Source organism: Coregonus lavaretus (genome assembly GCF_964263955.1).
Source record: "Coregonus lavaretus genome assembly, chromosome: 31".
NCBI classification, from domain to species: Eukaryota; Metazoa; Chordata; class Actinopteri; order Salmoniformes; family Salmonidae; genus Coregonus; species Coregonus lavaretus.
Genome location: NC_140018.1, coordinates 18,423,545 through 18,440,828, shown reverse-complemented (window position 1 = coordinate 18,440,828; position 17,284 = coordinate 18,423,545). Strand labels below are relative to the sequence as shown.

Sequence of the window (17,284 nt, the reverse complement as noted above, 5' to 3'; positions counted from 1 at the left end):
AGGACCATTCAGGGTAAGGCCCACTCACATAAGCAATGAGGTTAAGAGCTCAACTGAAGTGCCCACATGTTACAATAGGCTAAAAAGTATATGGTCAAAGGGCAGAGGTGTATGGCTTTATACAGATAAACCTGCAGTAGGCTGATGAGTTCCTACAGCCTCTGTTTTAGAATCAACACCTGATCAACTCTAAGGATGCAAGCTTACAGGTTCCCTTGCCTTCTCTGCCTATACAGTAAAGACCTTAGTGGTTGTGTTCAAATCAAATCAAATGCGCTGAATACAATGAGTGTAGACTTTAACATGAAATGCTTGCTTACGAGCCCTTCTCAATAGTAACAAAAGTGGAATAAAATACACAAGAATGGAGCTATATACAGGGAGTATCAGTACCAGATCAATGTGCAGAGATACAAGGTATTTGAGGTAGATATGTACATGAAGGCAGGGTAAAGTGACTAGGCATCAGGATATATAATAATAAGAGTAAAATAAAGAACAGAGTAGCAGCAGTATATGATGAGTGTAAAAGTGTATGTGTATGTGTGTGGGCATGTGTATGTACACATATGGTACACTGTGTATATGCTTACACTGTGGTGATCAGGACAGCATATGTGTTGCCAACAGTGTTTTAACCTGCCCCACAGCATCTGTTGTTTAAGATGAGGACTGTTTACATAAGAGGAAAGTGTAGGAATGTGCTGGCCTGTGTGTGTGTGTGTTTGTGGGTGTGTCTCATCCATATGTTTGTAGCATGTTGTGGTGTTGTTTTAATGTGATTGTCTGTGAATGGGTCATGGCCCTCGTAGGCTAAGGCCCGCTTTAGGCTAGTTTAGCCGCCTCCGCACGCAGATGGGCATGCCAAGGGTCAAGGTTCATACCTTAATGGCTGTCAGGTCAAACGCTTACAGTAGATCAGGTGATCAGATGCTTCCTGAATTTAATAGGACATGGCAGCTTAGAGTGCTGTTGATTAGCTGACTTCCAGAACATTAACCTGGTGTTTCCTCATTGTTTCCTGTGTCTTTTCAGCATCTTGTTTGTTTTGAAGTTGTTGAATGAAAGGTTTTGTAAGTGAGAGAAAATGGTCCCCTTTTCTTGACTGGCTTTTTGTCTCTCCATCTCTCCTCCCCTCTCTATCCCTCTCTCCTCTCTGTCTTTACATCTTTCTCTCCATCTACACCCCATCTCCTTTCTCTCCCACCCACAGGTAACATCGAGTACAGCTGCCCGGCCACCAGTGAGTGTGAGATCACCAAGCGGAGGAGGAAGTCTTGTCAGGCCTGTCGCTTCATGAAGTGTATCAACGTCGGCATGATGAGAGAAGGTGAGGAAGGAACTTCTCTACTCCTCAATGTCAAATACATGTACTCCTTTATTTACCTTGAAATATATATACTCCTCCATATATGCCAATATATACTTTTCTGTATCCCAATAGAACTTTATCCATTGTCTTATAACAGTGTGGATATAAACTTCCTCTACACTAGAATGGAGTCCTGCCGTATTGACTTCAGTGTGAAATGTAATCCCTTTGCCTGTTAAACAGGACCAGCCCCTTAGTGCTTGCAAGTGTGCCTGCTCAGTGTTCATGTATGGTGTGTCTTTATAGGATGCTATTGTACCTCCAAAATAGACCATGGCTGTCTGCCACATACAGTGCGTCTCTATTCCTTTTTGTCAACACAGTAGCCTGACTCACTACTCTCACACACAGAATAGAAATAGATTAACCAGAACAACAGACATATCTTACATTCTACATTCTATGGCCCCCAAACACTCAGGAGAGTTTTACAGTGAGTGTCTGGGGCAGCGCTCTCATGGTCTTGTGGTCAGGACTGGAGTGTGTGGCTGGTGACATATTGTTGGCTAGATAAAGAAGTGACCCAAAAAGGCAAAGCTTCAATGTATGAGCCACTTATTGAAGGCTGCGTGTGAGCAACCGATCGCTGTTTAGAGAGAGAGAGAGAGAGAGAGAGAGGGAGAGAGAGTTTACTGCCACCTGCTCCCTCCCCCTTCAGCTCATCAACTTTGATTTAATCATCCATCAACCAGGGTGAGAAGGATCCAGCATCTGTTTACTGTCACCCTGTGTGTGTGTGTGTGTGTGTGTGTGTGTGTGTGTGTGTGTGTGTGTGTGTGTGTGTGTGTGTGTGTGTGTGTGTGCGAGCATGTGTGTGCATGTCTCCTTTTTTAATTAGCTCCTTTTAATAGGGGAAGGGCATCTCCCGCACCCAGCTCTGGCTCCTATAGCCTTGCCCCCCCTGCCTCCTCGTAAATTCCTCCAGATGCCTTGTGGGATTCCTGGACCTCCATGAAATGTGAACCGCCCCTCGTAACTCCCATCGTAAACCCCCTGGTAGCGGTCCTTGTAACGCACCCCATCGTGCCTCGTAACGCCCCTCTTCCTCTGGGGGGCTGCAATAAAGGTAGAGACGGGTGGGGGGGGGGTGACTTTTAACAGGCGAGAGAGGTCCATGTAAACACAAGAGGATAGAGACCCTCGGTCTAGAATAGAACTTGATTAAACACGGAATCAGTGTTCCATTTTAGAATTCAGTAGGGCAGTGGACTAACAAACATTCTAATTGTTCCACTACTTGGAACACTGGTCTTACCTCATAGGTTAAACCAGAAGAAGGGCTTTTGTCATGAGAATTTCTATCTCTAATTCAACCTAAGCTTGAATCATTACCAGGCGTTGTAAGGCTCTGGTTATAATCATAAATGATTCAAGGTCCACAACCAGCAAGAATGATCTGTATTTTTAATCATGGAGAGCTCTGCCGCCAAAAAACATACATACAGCTTTATACCCCTTGACACACAAAGGCACTTTGCTCCGCCCACCTTTAGGAGGCTTTTTTTTAACCCGTTTTCTCAGTCCCCTTCACCCTGGAATGTTTAGTCCCGCCCCCCTCTGTTAGTGAGTTGCCACTACATTATAACTCTAACACCGTTCACACATTTATACTGTATTTGGGGTGAAATCCTTTAGTCATTATTCTTAAAATACAAATTAATCTATCAGCTTTATGCATTCTCTCTCCCCTGAGCAGTGTGTATATATCAGGTTTGTCCTTGTGTGTCGAGGATATGACAGTAAATCATATCACATAGCTCTAATCACATGGGAGACTTAATTTAAATTCTGGGCACACCGTTGAAATAGAATGAGTAGAATTCCAATTATAGGGTTAAGACTTAGCCATATTACATACATAATAATAGCTCTATTACTTCATTTGTTTATCTCTTCAAAGAATACACGTTTTTGACATCCTTTCATGACCGAGTGCCTGACTAACAGGCTTGCAGTAGGCCAGGGGTGTCAAATTCATTCCATTGAGGGCCTAGTATCTGCAGGTTTTTGGTTTTTCCTTTCAATTACGACCTAGACACCCAGGTGAGGGGAGTTCTTGACTAATTAGTGACCTTAATTCATCAATCAAGTACAAGGGAGGAGTGAAAACCCACAGACACTCTGCCCTCCGTGAAATGAGTTTGACAGATGTGCAGTAGGCTAATAAGGAAGGATATTCGTTGACATCAGATCATTATCCAGGCAGCTTTACATAGTTCCTCCCTCAGTGGCTTTGCTACTACACATACATGCTGACTGCTAATGTTTCATTGGTAGCACTGGTGCTCCAAACTTAAACATGTTGTGCCCTATAAACTAATATGCAACCCTGTAAATGCATTTGTTTATTATAAAAAACGAAATGTTGATACAAATACCTGTCATTGAAATTAAAAAGTAATTTGTGGAATATTAGGTTGTGTAAAAGCACTATTTTACTATTGAGATGCATTGCATTGAAAATTGTACACTGTCTCTTTAAGAACGTCAAGTTTGTGATCACCTACATGCAAGATATCAGTCATTAATTCCTTGCTATGATCATTGATTTCCTGAAGAAGCTATTCCCTTTTCCTTTCTTTCTGTGCCCCCAAGTATTTGGATATCCTGGTAAAGAGACCAGGTTGTTAGCTAGCCAGCTAATGAGGTAACAATCATGACTGAACAAGGTGTAAACAAATGGTTAATGGCCCGCCAGTAATTTTAGAATGGCCCGGCGACATGGTTTATGAATGTAAAATGTGGCCTGCCAATTCGTGACAAGAAGAAAACGTTGCGTTTTGAACTGTTTAGGCTAGAAACAAGCTGTTTTCACTGTAGTAAGGGTGCACACATTTTTCACTAGGGCACTCGGAAACAAGTTTCATTTGTTAAAAAAATGTGCAGTGGTGCTCCCAAATTAAAATTCCAGGTCGCACAGCAAAATATTTAGGAACATATGATGCCATGTAGAATGTTGAGCCTGGTCTGTTTTCTGCTTAGTGGATATCTGTGCTCTTAATCCCGCCCCCGTCGAGGGGTGCGGGGGGACTTCAAACAGGGGTGAGGGCAGAGGGGCAGTGACCCAACAACCTCCTCCTTATCGGACCCCTCAGATCACTCTGACACAGAGTGTAGAATGTGTGTGCGTATGTGTGCGTGCGTGTGTGTGTGTAAGAGGATGGTCCGACAGTTACTCATACACATCAGAGCTAAGTGTAACTGTAACTCTTCAGAGTGGAATGTGCTGACAATGAAAGGGACAAAAATAGCAGTGGAGGATATTCAGGATAACAGTGTACACACACACACACTTGGTGTGTTTGGACCATGATAGTTTGTTGGTGATGTGGACACCAAGGAACTTGAAACTCTCGACCTGCTCCACTACTCCCCGTCGATGTGAATGGGGGCGTGTTCGGCCCTCCTTTCCCTGTAGGCCCCGATCAGCTCCTTTGTCTTGCTCATGTTGAGGGAGAGGTTGTTGTCCTGGCACCACACTGCCAGGTCTCTGACCTCTTCCCTATAGGCTGTCTCATCGTTGTCGGTGATCAGGCCTACCACTGTTGTGTCGTCAGCAAACTTAATGATGGTGTTGGAGTCATGCTTGGCCAGTCGTGGTTTAACAGGGAGTACAGGAGGGGACTAAGCACGCACCCCTGAGGGGCCCCCGTGTTGAGAATCAGCGTGGCAGATATGTTGTTGCCTACCCTTATCACCTGAGGGCGGCCCGTCAGGAAGTCCAGGATCCAGTTGCAGAGGGAGGTGTTTAGTCCCAGGGTCCTTAGCTTAGTGATTAATATTGTGGGCACTATGCCTTTGAGATTGCGTCATCTGTGGATCTGTTGGGGCGGTATGCGAATTGGAGTGGGTCTAGGGCAGGGTTCTTCAATTCCGGTCCTGGAGGGCCGAAACACCTCTGTTTTTCATCCTCTCCTTCTAATCAGGGGCTAATTAAGACCTGGGACACCAGGTGAGTGCAATTAACTACCAGGTAGAAATAAAAAACAGAAGTGTTTCGGCCCTCCAGGACCGGGATTGAAGAACCCTGGTCTAGGGTTTCCGGGATGATGGTGTTGATGTGAGCCTTGAGCAGCCTTTCAAAGCACTTCATGGATACCGACGTGAGTGCTACGGGGCGGTAGTCATTTAGGCAGGTTACCTTCGCTTTTTGGGCACAGGGACTTTGGTGGTCTGCTTGAAACATGTCGGTATTACAGACTCAGTCAGGGAGAGGTTGAAAATGTCAGTGAAGACACTTGCCAGTTGGTCCGCGCATGCTCTGAGTACACGTCCTGGTAATCCGTCTGGCCCCGCGGCCTTGTGAATGTTTACCTGTTTAAAGGTCTTTCTCACATCGGCTATGGAGAGTGTGATCACACAGTCGTCCAGAACAGCTGGTGCTCTCATGCATGCTTCAGTGTCGCTTGCCTCGAAGTGAGCATCAACGGCATTTAGCTCGTCTGGTAGGCTCGCGTCGCTGGGCAGCTCGCGGCTGGGTTTCCTTTTGTTTCCCTTTGCCTCCCTGTTGTGCTGTCTATCTGTCTTTGCATCTTCTCTGCTGTCACTGTGCTTCCTCTTGTTCTCTGTCTGTCTGTCTGTCTGTCTGTCTCTGTCTGTCTGCTTAAGCCTTATACGTTCTAAATGCCAGGCTCACGACTTAGGCTATAGTGCTAATTAATGCCTGTCATATGTGTTCATTACTATTACAGGGCTCCAGACTAACATTTTCCCCTGGTGTCACTGGTGTCACTAACTTTCACATTTGGTGGCACCAGCCCATTATTTGGTCGGACCCAAATCATGAGTAATCATCTCATAAAGTAATTCATAGTGAATTAATAAGAAGTATAATAAATAGATGTTATTTCATCTAACACATCCAAGCGGGAACGCTTGATTCAATATATTTTTATGTACAACCTAATCCAGTTATTGTCATGAATTCTGGGTTTTACTGTAAAAAAAGGACTCCAGAATTTCCAGAGTTTTGTTTTGTTCAATAGAAATGAATTTCATACGTCTTTATGTACACTAACTAATATCATAGGCTAATTAATTTGGTGTTCAACACCTGAGAAATTGAAAACTCAAAACACATTAACTAGATTGCTTACTATAAATATAACTCCCACTGCTAGTAGCCTAGCCATGTATTCATCCAACAGTAAATGTGATGTCCTTAAAAAACATTAAAGTTGTAGGCTACTTACTACCCATGAGACCTAATAGGTCTATGCCATCGCAATGGCCGGTGCAAATTCTGCGTGCGCACTGCTCCATATCTCAAAGCTATATCAAATATCTTGGTTGTAAAATAGTTGCTATTGAGCTGAATATTGAGAGTTGAGAAATAAAAATGTAAGCTACAGAAAGCTGAAACCCTCCTCTCTTCTACAAGGACAAGGGACGAAGCTTCCAAAGCTGTGTTTTTCCCTCAATTGCATTTAGAAATGTTATACGATCAGAACACATTTTTCTCTCCAGCGCATGGGGGGAGAGGAGAGTGGCTTGCTCATCCCAGTAGCAGGCCCCAGCGAGGGCATATGCAGGAATCATGAGGATAATGCACTTTACTGTTTGACCAAATCATGGTTTTAGCCTTCCAAAAAAGACAAAGTTTTGTGTGAGGTGACAATGTAGAATGTGCTTTTTCTATGTTTATAGGCACCCTTTCCGTTTTTTTTTTACAATCCGTGATCTTGGCTGTCTAACTGATGACAGCGTTTGAAAGTGAGTTTGCGTGACCTCAGCTCAGCCTATCAGAAAACCGGGCCAGCCCATCTTGGTAGGGGGGCCGGCCGTTGCCCACTAATTGGCCAAAGGCTCATTATAGATTAGTATAACAAAGAAATTGCTCAAAAATCTTTTTTTTAGTCTTAAGAGGCACATGGATGCCAGCCATGTCACCTTTTCATTGTTTTATTTCTATATAAATATTTGGGGGTGTCAATTTCGACCAGCCCACCCAATAAAATAATGGTTCAGCTCATCTGGCATTTGCCAGAATTGCCAGATGGCCAATCCGCCCCTGGTTCCCCTTGCTGCTCCTTAGGCAAGCACCAGGATCTTGAAGATGATGCGAGCTTCGACTGGAAGCCAGTGAAGTGTGTGGAGGAGCGAGGTGACATGGGAGAACTTATGGTTTAACACCAGGCGGGCTGGATTAAGACCTATGCCACTTCCTGTGTGAGGAAAGGTCATACTCTACAGATGTTGTAGAGCAGGTGTATTCAACTCTTACACTACGAGGTCTGGAGCCTGCTGGTTTTCTGTTCTATCTGATAATTACTTTCACACACCTGGTGTCACAGGTCTAAATCAGTCCCTGATTAGAGGGGAACAATGAAACAATGCAGTGGAACTGGCTTTGAGGTCCAGAGTTGAGTTTGAGGGTTGTAGAGCATGAACATGCAGGAGCAAGTCACTGCTTTGATGTTTGCAAAGAACGACAGGGTGTTGTCCAGGGTCACGCCAAGGTTCTTTGCGCTCTTGGAGGGAAAATCCGTGGAGTTGTCAACCGTGATGGAGAGGTCTTCGAGCAGGCAGGCCTTCCCCGGGAGGAAGAGCAGTTCAGTTTTGACGAGGTTGAGCTTGAGGTGGTGGGCCGACATCCATGCTGAGATGTCTGCCAGGCACACAGAGATGCGTGTCACCACCTGGGTGTCAGAAGGGGTTAAGGAGAATAGTACTTGATTGTCATCCGCATAGCAGTGATAGGAGAGACCATGTGAGGATATGACAGAGCCGAGTGACTTGGTATAAAGAGAAAAGAGGAGAGGGCCTAGAACTGATTGGCAGAGCCTGAGACGGCCATTCTTGAGAGGGTGGAGAGGAGGATCTGATGGTTGACGGTGTCGAAGGCAGCGGATAGATCTAGGAGGATGAGAACAGAGGAGAGAGAGAGTCAGCTTTCTCAGAGCGGAGAGCGTCTGTGACACAGAGGACAGCGGTCTCAGTTGAGTCGCCTTGAAGCCTGACTGGTTAGGGTAAAAAAAAAATTCTGAGAGAGATAATGGGAGAGTTGGCCAGAGACAAGACAGCACGCTCAAGTGTTTTGGAAAGAAAAGAAAAAAAGGGATACTGGTCGGTAGTTTTTGATGTCAGAGGGGTCAAGAGTTGGTTTCTTGAGGAGGAGAGCAGCTCTGGCCATCTTGAAGTCAGAGGGGACGCAGCCGGTGGTCAGGTATGAGTTGGTGAGGGAAGTGAGGAATGGGAGAAGGGCTCCAGAGATGGTCTGGAGAAGGGGATGGGGTCAGGTGGGCAGGTTGTTAGGCAACTGGACATCACTAGTCGCAGGATTTCATCTGGAGAAAGAGGTCAAGGCATAGGGCAGTTCTGTGTAAGTGGGATCAGTGGGCTTAGTAGGCTGAATGAATGAGGAGCGGATGTCGTTAACATTTTTTTCAAAGTGGTTGACAAAGTCATCCGCAGAGTGGGAGGAGAAGGAGGTAGAAGATTATGGAAGGAGGAGAAAGTGGAGAAGGGTTTCCCAGGGTTGGAGGCAGAAGCTTGAAATGTAGAGTAATAGAAAGCAGCTTTAGCAGCGGATACAGAGGAAGAGTAGATAGAGAGAAGGGAGAGGAAGGATGATCCTCCGGAAGTTTAGTTTTCCTCCGTTTCCGCTCAGCTGCCCGCAGCCCCGTTCTGCCAGCACGCAGTGAGTCAATCAGCCACGGAGCTGGGGAAGGGGAAGGTCGAGCCGGCCGGGAGGAAAGGGAGACAGTGTGAGTCAAAGGATGGGGAAAGGGAGGAGAGTAGGGTCGAAGAGGCAGAGTCAGGAGACAGGAGGGAGAAGGATTTAGCAGAAGGGAGAGATGATAGGATAGAAGAGGAGAGGAGAGAGTAGTTGGAGAGAGAAAGCAAAGATTGCTGCGGCGCATGACCATCTGGGTAGGGGCAGGGTTGGAGTGGTAGGGTTGGGTTGGAGGAGAGATGGAGAGAAAATTAAACAATGTAGTGAGACATGGAGGGGGGGTTGCAGGGAGATTAATAGGCGAACAGCCTCTAGTGAAGATTGGAGGTGACTGGGAAAGGGTGAGGTCAAAAGAGAAAAGGAGTGGAAAGAAAGAGGTGGAAAGAATTTAATTGATGTCAGGCATCTGGAGGTTAAAGTCGCCCAGTACAATGAGTGGTGAGCCATTGTCAGGAAATTAGCTTATCAAGGCGTCAAGCTCATTGAGGAACTCTCCAAGGGCACCTGGTGGGCGATAGATGACAACAATGTTAAACTTGAGTGGACAAGTGACAGTGACTGCATGGAATTCAAATGAGGAGATAGACAGGTGAGAGAGGGGGAAAAGTGAAAATCTCCACTTAGGAGAAATGAGTAGCCCTGTGACACCACCGCGACGACCAGATGCTCTCAGACTATGAGAGAACACATAGTCAGATGATGAGAGAGCAGCTGGAGTAGCAGTGTTCTCTGGGGTAATCCATGTCTCTGTCAGTGGCAAGAAATGTAGAAACTGAAGGGCAATATAGGCTGAGATTAACTCAGCCTTATTGACCGCAGATCGGCAATTCCAAATGCTGCCCGAGACTAGGAATTCCACATGGGTTGTGCATACAGGGTAAACTAAATTAGAAAGGTTGCAGCCAAAATGATATCATCAGAAAATAACTAGGTAAGATAACTAGGTAAGATAAGAGAGTGGTGTGGAGCCTTCCTCTTTCCTTCCTCGAAACAACCCGGCAGAAACGTCTTTGTTTCGGTGACAGTCTTTGTTTCGGCGACAATGCCGACGCTTGACAATACTACCGCTTACAGCTGCTACTGAAAAAACAGGGGAAACTTAAGTACTAATTGCATAGCAGAGGTGAAAGACACCTTCCAGCACACACACACACACACACACACACACACACACACACACACACACAGATACACACACACAAAGGGTTGGGTAGGTTACTTTTTAAATGTAATCCGTTAGTTACTACCCACTTGGCTAGTAGTTACCTGTCCAAAATTGTAATCATGAACGTAACTTTTGGGTTACCCAAATTCAGTAACGTAATCTGATTACTTTCAGTTACCTTTTGATTACTTTCCCCTTAAGGGGTATTAGATGACAAAAAGGATCCATCAAACGCATTTGGTGTCATCATAGTGGTCTCTGACTTGTGGTCAAACTCGCTCAGGTGGAACAAACTGAAACTTCAGCATTTTTTCAATACTGAATTGAATGCCATTGAGAAAACAGAAAGATGTCATTTTTTTCTCGCAAACATTTACATTTTAAAGTAATTTAAAAGTTATTTCTGAATTTATAAGTAATCATCTAGTTTTTCAAAAGTATCTGTAATCTGATTATAATATTTTTGCTGGTAACGTAACTGATTACGGTAAAATTTTTGGGGGGTAATCAGATTACATGTTCACACAAACACACACACGCACATCAAACCTCACCACCTCTAAAGGAGGTTAGCATTTTTCGTAATGAATCTTGTTCTGGAGGCAGCACTGCAGTTGTCACTAGCTGGTACAGCCACAAAGTCATAAAATCTGATTTTAAACCTAACCCTAACCCTAACCTTAACTATACTGCTAACCTTAAATGAAGACCAAAAATCTAATTTTTGTTTTAATGAATATTTACAATATAGCTAGCCAATTTTGACTTTGCAGCTGGCCCATCTTGCGGAAATCGCAAGATTCATGACAATAAACGTTAACCTGCAATGTCAGTCCTTCCACTGTGGTCGGAAATAAGGTCTGGATTAGTCTAGCAGTTGGCAGTTGCTACAGTTTGAGGTTTGGGACGGGTAATGAGGGATGAGGATGTGTGTGTACTGGGAGGGATTTCACTGTGTTGACACATACACTGGATTATGTGAAAGCAAAGGGGCAATAGTGTGTGTGTCAACACAGTGAAATCCCTCCCAGTACACACACATCCTCATCCCTCATCATCACCCGTCCCAAACTTCAAACTGTGGCACCTGCCAACCGCTAGACTAATCCAGACCGTGTTTCCGACCACAGTGGAAGGACTGACATCACTAAAGTTCCAGGGGTCCTAGCTTACCCGCCTGTTCACTCCTTAATACCCCTCTCATCTCCTCAGGCCAGAGGTGGGACCTAGTCACTATTATTCAAGTCACAAGAAAGTCTCAAGTCACAAGGTCCGAGTCTCAAGTCGAGTCCTAGTAGAACGGGTAGAGTCTCGAGTCAAGTCCAAGTCGTGCATAAGACCAAGTCAAGTCGAGTGGAGTCTCAAGTCTCAAGTCAAGTAAAAAAATAAAAAAGAGACATGCCATGACTTATTTAAATACAAATCTTTGTCTATTTATTGAGGCTACCAGACAGCCGTTTGATTATTTCGTCTAGAACACATTTGGTTATGTAATAATAATAAAAAAATGTTTTATCCAAATGCAAGCTTCATGAGTAAATTAACAATTTCAAGCAATTTTGACATACAAAAAGACAAGTAGCCCTGTGTTAGTAATTGTTGCCTGATGCCCCATTGCTGGTGAGCTTGCAAAGTAAACAGTTAATATTCTTGATCACCTAACAATTTTTGGAGCTGCATATTTATGGCAATCCTCTCCTACAATTTGTAGAGACTTGATTCGACAGCAGCCTTTGTTCTGACCTCTAATAGAAGCTCTCTAAATCACGTTAGTATAACAGATGCATTCTCTTTGGAGGGGGATAGGGTGTCACTGGATGGTGGAGTGTGCCAATGTGCGTGCGTGCATGTCCGTGTGTTTGTGTGTGTTTGTGTGCTGTGGCTGTGAATTACCCCAAATTCAACCCCCACCACGTGCCCCTTTTTACCCCCCTAATCTTGATGTTAGCTCCTCATCTCCATGGGGATGGTTACCACTGAGCTTGTTAAGATGAGCAGTTGTCATCGTGTTCCTGTGTGTGTTGTTGCTTATGGTGTGACAGGGTTGTGACATCTCTCTCTAAGGCTCCCTATAATCTTAGAGATGTCACAAATGTCAATCAAATGAACTTGAAGAGTGTATCACTCTCCTGGTTTTGAAATTGTGGTAGTGTGCTAAACAGGAATACTGTGTTTTTGTGTACACATGCAAGTGTTTAATGTACCTAAAGTTGAGTGTGTGTGTGTGTCCCAGGTGTGCGGCTGGACCGGGTGCGTGGGGGCAGACAGAAGTACAAGAGAAGGATAGACTCTGAGAACAACCCCTACCTCAACCCTCAACACGGCCTGCCACAGAAGAGAACATGTAAGAACACAAAACACTCTCCCTTTCTTTCTTTTTCTCTCTCTCGCTTGCTCTCTCTGTCTTTGTCTCTCTCTCATAACAGGCTCACATTTGTGCATTTAGATATTAATAAAGGCTATTTTAAATGAACATCTCTCGTTCTCTCTCTGTCTTTGTCTCACAGTTCCTCTAGGTGGTCTGGTAGAGAATAAGGTGGTCTCTCTCCTGCTGGTGGCTGAACCAGAGAGTATCTTTGCAATGCCGGACCCCACCGTCCCCGACAGTGACATCAAAGCCCTGACCATACTGTGTGACCTTGCCGACCGCGAACTGGTGGTCAACATCGGCTGGGCCAAACACATCCCTGGTAGGAAAACACACAGATACAGGAATAAATGGGTATACTGTACAAACACACAAACACACGTACACACACACAGAGGCATAAACACACATAATAGTCACACACATCATAGTCAATAAAACTCTTATCAGCTCAGAGTGGAGATTGTTGCCCCCTGAGTTGGATTAAGACTTTAGTCCAGAAACAGAAAACAGTGTGAATCTGTGTGTATGTATGTGTCTGTGCTCTGCTAAGCCATGGTAAGGATGTGTCATTTGCAGTGGTGTAGCGCAGTTCCGCGGGGACCCATTATCCCTTAGGTCTAGCACAAAAAATACTTAAATTGTTTAAGCATATGTATGCAAAGGAGATGTGTCGTGCTGCATGAGGCAAATGGTGGTCACACCAGATACTGAACGGTTTTCTGATCCACGTCCCTACTTTTCTTAAAGGTATCTGTGACCAACATAATCATATCTGTACTCCCAGTCATGTGAAATCCATAGATTAGGGCTTATTACATTTATTTCAATTGACTGATATGAACTGTAACAGTAGAATAATTGCATGTTGTGTTTATATTTTTGTTCAGTGTAATGATGTGTTGAAATGGGCCCGACAATATAATAATATTGTTTTTCTTTTTGGAGGGGGGGGTTGGGGGCCCCAAAAGCTTGTGCCCCCCCCCCAGCTTTGCTGGGGCTGTGGGTGTGTGTGCTATGCCAGTGGTCACTTGACCATGTGCCAGAGCCTACTACCACCTGAAAGTATTAGTAGTAGTACTCTTAATGTTTCCCCCCTTCCTCCCTGCTGATAAGAGGAGTGTGTAGGGAGAACTCCTCCTAGATTAGTGCTCTCCAGGATGGAGGGCATAGGAGGCAAAATAAGCTGTTTAAGCCTGTTTAAGCAAGCCAGGGTTTAGTTGTGTAGTGACAACACATATGGATCATCGGACACACACTAATGGTGGAGATAAAGAGGAAGAGGCCATCTCTCTTCACCCCCACGGTTGAGTTTGCATTCCACCCTGTTGTGGATACATGGTTGAGCTTGTGACAGCCCTCAGTCTCTCTCTCTAGGAAGTCTTTATTTTGGAAAGGCCCTTGGGTGTGGGCCAGCTGTGTTTATCTGGTCTAACTGGGAAAACTAGTCCCTCCCACAACTACACCCATGGTGACACACAGGATTAGATATCTGTCTAACTGTATAATTGTCCTGCCTCGTTTAACCAAACGTCAGATTTAGTTTAATATACTTTAGCTGTATTTTATATTTCCTGTTGAATTTCCTTACATAAGTATTGTTATTAAATTTGTCAGGGTACACAAACTTGTAGAAATCGAATGACATTCCCCAAGTAGATAGCAGTGAAGGTAGATATGACCATATATCCAGTATCTTTTTCACCTCTCTCTCTCTTTCCCCAAGCTTTTTCTCTCTCTCACTCAGATGAAAGTCTCTCTCCTCTATCAGCAGTTAATGTCCTGTTCACACCCAAAACATCACCAGGGAAACACCTGTATGTTTGTTGATTTTTGTCCAGTAATGCTTACACAACAAGCTACCTAAGCAGGTGTGTGTGTGTGCAGACTTTCTTGATCAGCACTTTCATTGTTCTCAAATAAAGGAGGAAGAGCAACAAAGCGTTCCCCTCCTGGCTGCCTTGGAACTCTTCTTCTCTGCTTGTCACCAGTGTTTACTGTCAGAGTGGGAGTCAAACAGTCAGTCATATGGATGTCTGTATTTGTAGCACTTTGCCAGTGGAGTGTTTGTCTGTCTTGGGGAGTGGAGCATCCATAAGAAACAACCAGAGCACAGACACAGACACAGACACACCAGGGACCCACCTCAGGGGGTGACAGAGAAGAGAGAGACTGAGAGAGTGGGAAGATAGGGATTGAGAGAGAGAGAGCGATAGAGATAGTCAGATAGATGTTGTGAGAGGGGGAGAGAGAGATACAGTAGAAAAGGACAAAGAGAGGAGGGACAGAGAGGAAGAGAGAAAGTACTCTCAGCTCTAGACCAATTGTAGCACCGTAATGGTGGTGTCACATCAGCTCTGTGTGAGTGGCAGGCTACAGCCCATGGCTGGAGGAACCAGTGTCCTGGCAGAGGGGCCCAGGCTGTATTTGCTACTGCCCAGGGGGAGGTGACCCCCCCTCCCCTGTCTGGTCCTGTCATGAAGACTGACGTTGATTCTATCTGAGGGCTAGGCTGGTAGAAGATGAGCTGGCTTAAGACCATCTCTAACCCCATGCTTTGGCCTTTTTTAGCCTGCCGTAAGTTGGCTGTGAGGTAAGTATGTCTGCGTATCTGTAGGTGCTCAGCTGAACCTTTCAAGCCCAGATAACCCTCTCAAATCAAAGCCTGTGAGCATATCACTGTCCCAAGATCTCCACATACCCGCGACCCTTACTACAGCTTTGAGAATGCCATTCCATGGTTAAAAAAGAGGACCTCTTTGTCTCTGCCGGCATTGTCTTGTCTCTGTGGGACAGAGGATGTCGTTGATGCTCCTTTACAGTGTGTGTGCCCTTGTGTGTGTCCATATAGAGGTATCCTCAAAGACAAAGACACACATACAGGTTCAAACAATGCTTCTCCCTCTCCTCTACTGATCAATCGTTCCATACTGGAAAGCAGATCCCTATCGACCAATGAAAGAGTCCACAGACGGCGTTCCAATCAATCTGGGAGAGATAAGAGAGGGGCGGGAGCCACAGGCGTCCCTATGGCGATTGTAAAAGTGCCCGGACCCTGATAAGAATCACTGATGGTGTCAAAAATAAAAGCCTTCCCCTCCTCCATTCTGTAAAGTAATCAATCTGTTTTTTAATTATGCTGTGTGGGTGTGTGTGACGAGACTACAGAGTGTGTGGATCTAATCATGCTCACATGGGGGTGTATCTGTCGTTCAAAGGGGGTGTCTTTATTGGATGGACAACTTAGGGCTTTCACTATTAAACTGTTCCACACCCCCTGCCTCTGTCCCTCTAGCCCAACTGACCCCTCAGCCAGTAACCCTTCGGTTGAGCTTGGTCTAATGTTTCCAATAGGTCCAGACATTCTGACTGAAACCATCACAATGACATTTTTGAGTGCAGATGTTTTTGAAACCTTTATGTATTTTTAGTTTGTATCTTTTCAATGAAGATATCATGTCTTCAGAATTTCCCTTTCTCTCTTTATCCCTAATTAGATCTAGCTAGCTCTAACCTCTTCATCTCTTCCTTTTCTCCATCCCTCTTTCTACAGGTTTCCCCTCACTCTCGCTGGCAGACCAGATGAGTCTCCTGCAGAGCGGTTGGATGGAGATTCTGGTCCTGCGTGTGGTGTTTCGCTCGCTGGCCTTGGAGGATAAGCTGGTGTATGCTGAGGACTACATCATGGATGAGGAGCAGTCCAAACTAGCAGGTGTACTGGACCTAAACAACGCCATACTGCAGCTGGTGAAGAAATACAAAGCCATGAGAATAGAAAAGGAGGAATTTGTTGTTGTCAAGGCCATTGCACTGGCTAACTCAGGTATGGAACTTCACTGTTGATATTGGTGTAATCGAGGTTGAGTTAGACATGTCTTTTCCAATGACTGTTTGGCTTTGCTTGCATTCAATCTCTGCATACAATATACCAACAACATCTCACAACATTTCCTTCCTCTCCCTTTCCATCTGTCTTCCCTCTCCCCCTCTCCACAGACTCCATGCAGATAGAGGATGTGGAGGCAGTCCAGAGGCTCCAGGATGTGCTCCATGGGGCCCTGCAGGACTATGAGAGTGCCCAGCACACAGAGGACCCTCGGCGGGCAGGCAAGATCATCATGACCCTGCCCCTGCTCCGGCAGACGGCTGCCAGGGCCGTCCAGCACTTCTGTAGCATCAAGCAGGAAGGCCGTGTGCCCATGCACAAGCTGTTCCTGGAACTGCTGGAAGCCAAGGCCTGACCGGCCATGTGGGACTAGGATCACATAAAGGAAGGATAGGGTAGTGATGTCATAAAGGTCAAGATGAATGCAGGAAGTGGTACTTGACAAGGCTAACACAGCCCTGCTCACATTACAAACTCAGGAGGAGAGGAGAGGAGAGGAGAGGAGAAGAGAAGAGAAGAGAAGAGAAGAGAAGAGAAGAGAAGAGAAGAGAAGAGAAGAGAAGAGAAGAGAAGAGAAGAGAAGAGAAGAGAAGAGAAGAGAAGAGAAGAGAAGAGAAGAGAAGAGAAGAGAAGAGAAGAGAAGAGAAGAGAAGAGAAGAGAAGAGAAGAGAAGAGAAGAGAAGAGAGGAGAGGAGAGGAGAGGAGGAAGGACTGACATCACCTCAGTGACAGGGATAACTACCTTCCGAGGGATTTTGATGGTAGTTATTTATATGTACGTAAACAATGCTAGTGAAAAGGAAGAAAGACACCCAAAA

General features: G+C 45.2%; 1 protein-coding gene across 1 annotated transcript in view; it reads left to right on the top strand.

Annotated features, from left to right (window-relative positions):
- Positions 1-16,821, top strand: part of LOC311106727 (estrogen-related receptor gamma-like) — a gene marked incomplete at both ends in the record, with an annotated part of 22,489 nt that extends 5,668 nt beyond the window's left edge. The window contains 5 exons of the mRNA XM_084149128.1: positions 1,214-1,330; positions 12,446-12,556; positions 12,720-12,902; positions 16,134-16,403; positions 16,577-16,821. Coding sequence (XP_084005254.1) covers positions 1,214-1,330; positions 12,446-12,556; positions 12,720-12,902; positions 16,134-16,403; positions 16,577-16,821 — 926 coding nt within the window. The remainder of the gene's footprint in view (positions 1-1,213; positions 1,331-12,445; positions 12,557-12,719; positions 12,903-16,133; positions 16,404-16,576) is intronic.
- Between the last annotated feature and the right edge of the window lie 463 nt (positions 16,822-17,284).